Source organism: Capsicum annuum, unplaced genomic scaffold (genome assembly GCF_002878395.1).
Source record: "Capsicum annuum cultivar UCD-10X-F1 unplaced genomic scaffold, UCD10Xv1.1 ctg57962, whole genome shotgun sequence".
NCBI classification, from domain to species: Eukaryota; Viridiplantae; Streptophyta; class Magnoliopsida; order Solanales; family Solanaceae; genus Capsicum; species Capsicum annuum.
In genome coordinates this window covers 1-1,690 of record NW_025866523.1, presented here as the reverse complement: position 1 = coordinate 1,690, position 1,690 = coordinate 1, and the positions used below count along the sequence as shown (strand labels likewise).

The 1,690-nt window shown below is 38.8% G+C and overlaps 1 protein-coding gene across 2 annotated transcripts; it reads left to right on the top strand.

Annotated features, from left to right (window-relative positions):
• Positions 1-6: 6 nt before the first annotated feature.
• On the top strand, positions 7-1,467 carry LOC124893351 (ankyrin repeat-containing protein ITN1-like; the record flags this gene model as incomplete). Of its 2 annotated transcripts, XM_047404376.1 has the most annotated exon segments (3): positions 7-614; positions 694-756; positions 841-1,467. In XM_047404376.1, a coding segment is annotated over 1 exon segment (583 nt), but the record flags the coding sequence as incomplete, so codon positions are not given.
• Positions 1,468-1,690: the final 223 nt, after the last annotated feature.

Here is a 1,690-nt window from a genome sequence, read left to right as displayed (position 1 = left end):
AGTTTGATAGTCTGGAGTAAATCGATTATAACTTCTTACTCATATAATCAAATTGGATGAAACCCACTGCATTTGAAAGAGGACTCAAAGATATTTGGTTTGATATATTATAGTTCACACAGTTCATTATATACAGGGATTTATAATTGTTTGAAGTTGACCCTGAAATGCTGAAAACTGCGCAATAGGCTATGTGTTTTACTACTGTTTTGAAATCCAAACGCAGCCTTATGCGTTCCGAAAAATTCCGAAACTTATCCGAGATGAACTATGAGCTTTCCCGATCGTAACGCAACTTGAAAATCTAAAAACGGATGTCGGAAAGGTTGAAAAGTTGTATCCCGAAGATTGCTAGCTAAAATGACTAAGTCTCATTTTACACTTAGAAAATTTTAAGTCATTAAGTCTAAGAGCTCAATATTAAAGACTTATCTATGCACGCCTTTTATGGGGCGTTACAATTTATGAATTCAAATTCAATTTATCGCGAATGTGCTGGTTTTCAGTTTGGATGTTGTAGATCCGCGAAGAGCATATGTTGAGTAAAGGGAAAAGGAGCAACGTTCGCCAGTCTCATGGGGCAATTGGAGCTAACGAGCGCCATTATTGTTTTGGTAAGTTTCATCTTTAGCTTATTTGAGTTGCTACAAGATTTTCTTTGTTCCGGTGACTACTCTACTTGTTTGTTTTTAGGAGAAAAGAACCATAATGAAAGCGAAAATACGAAAACATCAAAATCCCTTTCTTGTGATCAAGGCAAGCACCAGATCCCTTTCTTCTTTGAGATTCATTAAGAATATATATAATAATGTTTCATCAGAGAAAGCAAAGGACTCACAGGATTATCATTGGGAGATTTTGGATAAAACACCAAATCAAAAGGAATGGATCCGACCTTGTATAATGCTGTGATGAAAGGCAATATCGGAGATGCCAATTTTCTACTTGCTGACCATCTGAAAAGGGATGAAGAAAACGGCTACCAAGTCACTCCAAAGGGAAACACGGTCCTCCATGTCGCAGCCCTCTATGGCCACTCCCATTTCGCGGAAGAAGTCCTTAAGATTACTCCGGCAATGTTATGCTGTCAAAACAAGAAAAATGAAACAGCTCTTCACCTAGCAGCTAATGAAGGGCACACTGAAGTAGTACGTATGCTACTTGCATGTGTCGAAGATCATAATACTAAGGAGAAACTCACGAGGATGACGGATGCTAGCGGAGATACAGCCCTGCACAAGTCCGTGAGGAGCCAACATCTAGATGTAGTTAAGCTCTTGGTGAAAGAAGATCCTGAATTTGAATTTCCGCCTAACCATGCACAGGAGACGCCACTGTATCTGGCGGCTGAATCTGGTTTTCATGATGCTTTGATTAATATCTTGGAGTACTGCAAGAAATCAACTTATGCTGCAGGTCCATCTAATAGAACGCCGCTGCATGCAGCAGTAATTCAGGAACATAAAGGTACAAACCTTTTGTAATTTGCAGTATCGTGCATCGTCTCAATTCAAATTTCCCATAATTAACATCGTCTGCGTAAATTCGTATTAATCATGTCGATAGTTTCAATAGGATCCTCCATTAGCCGCATCAACTTATAATCAACTTATGTAGCATTCCGATCACTTGTTATGCGACCGCTCTAAAAAACATTTATCTGTGATTTCTGTTGATGATTTCGTAATGT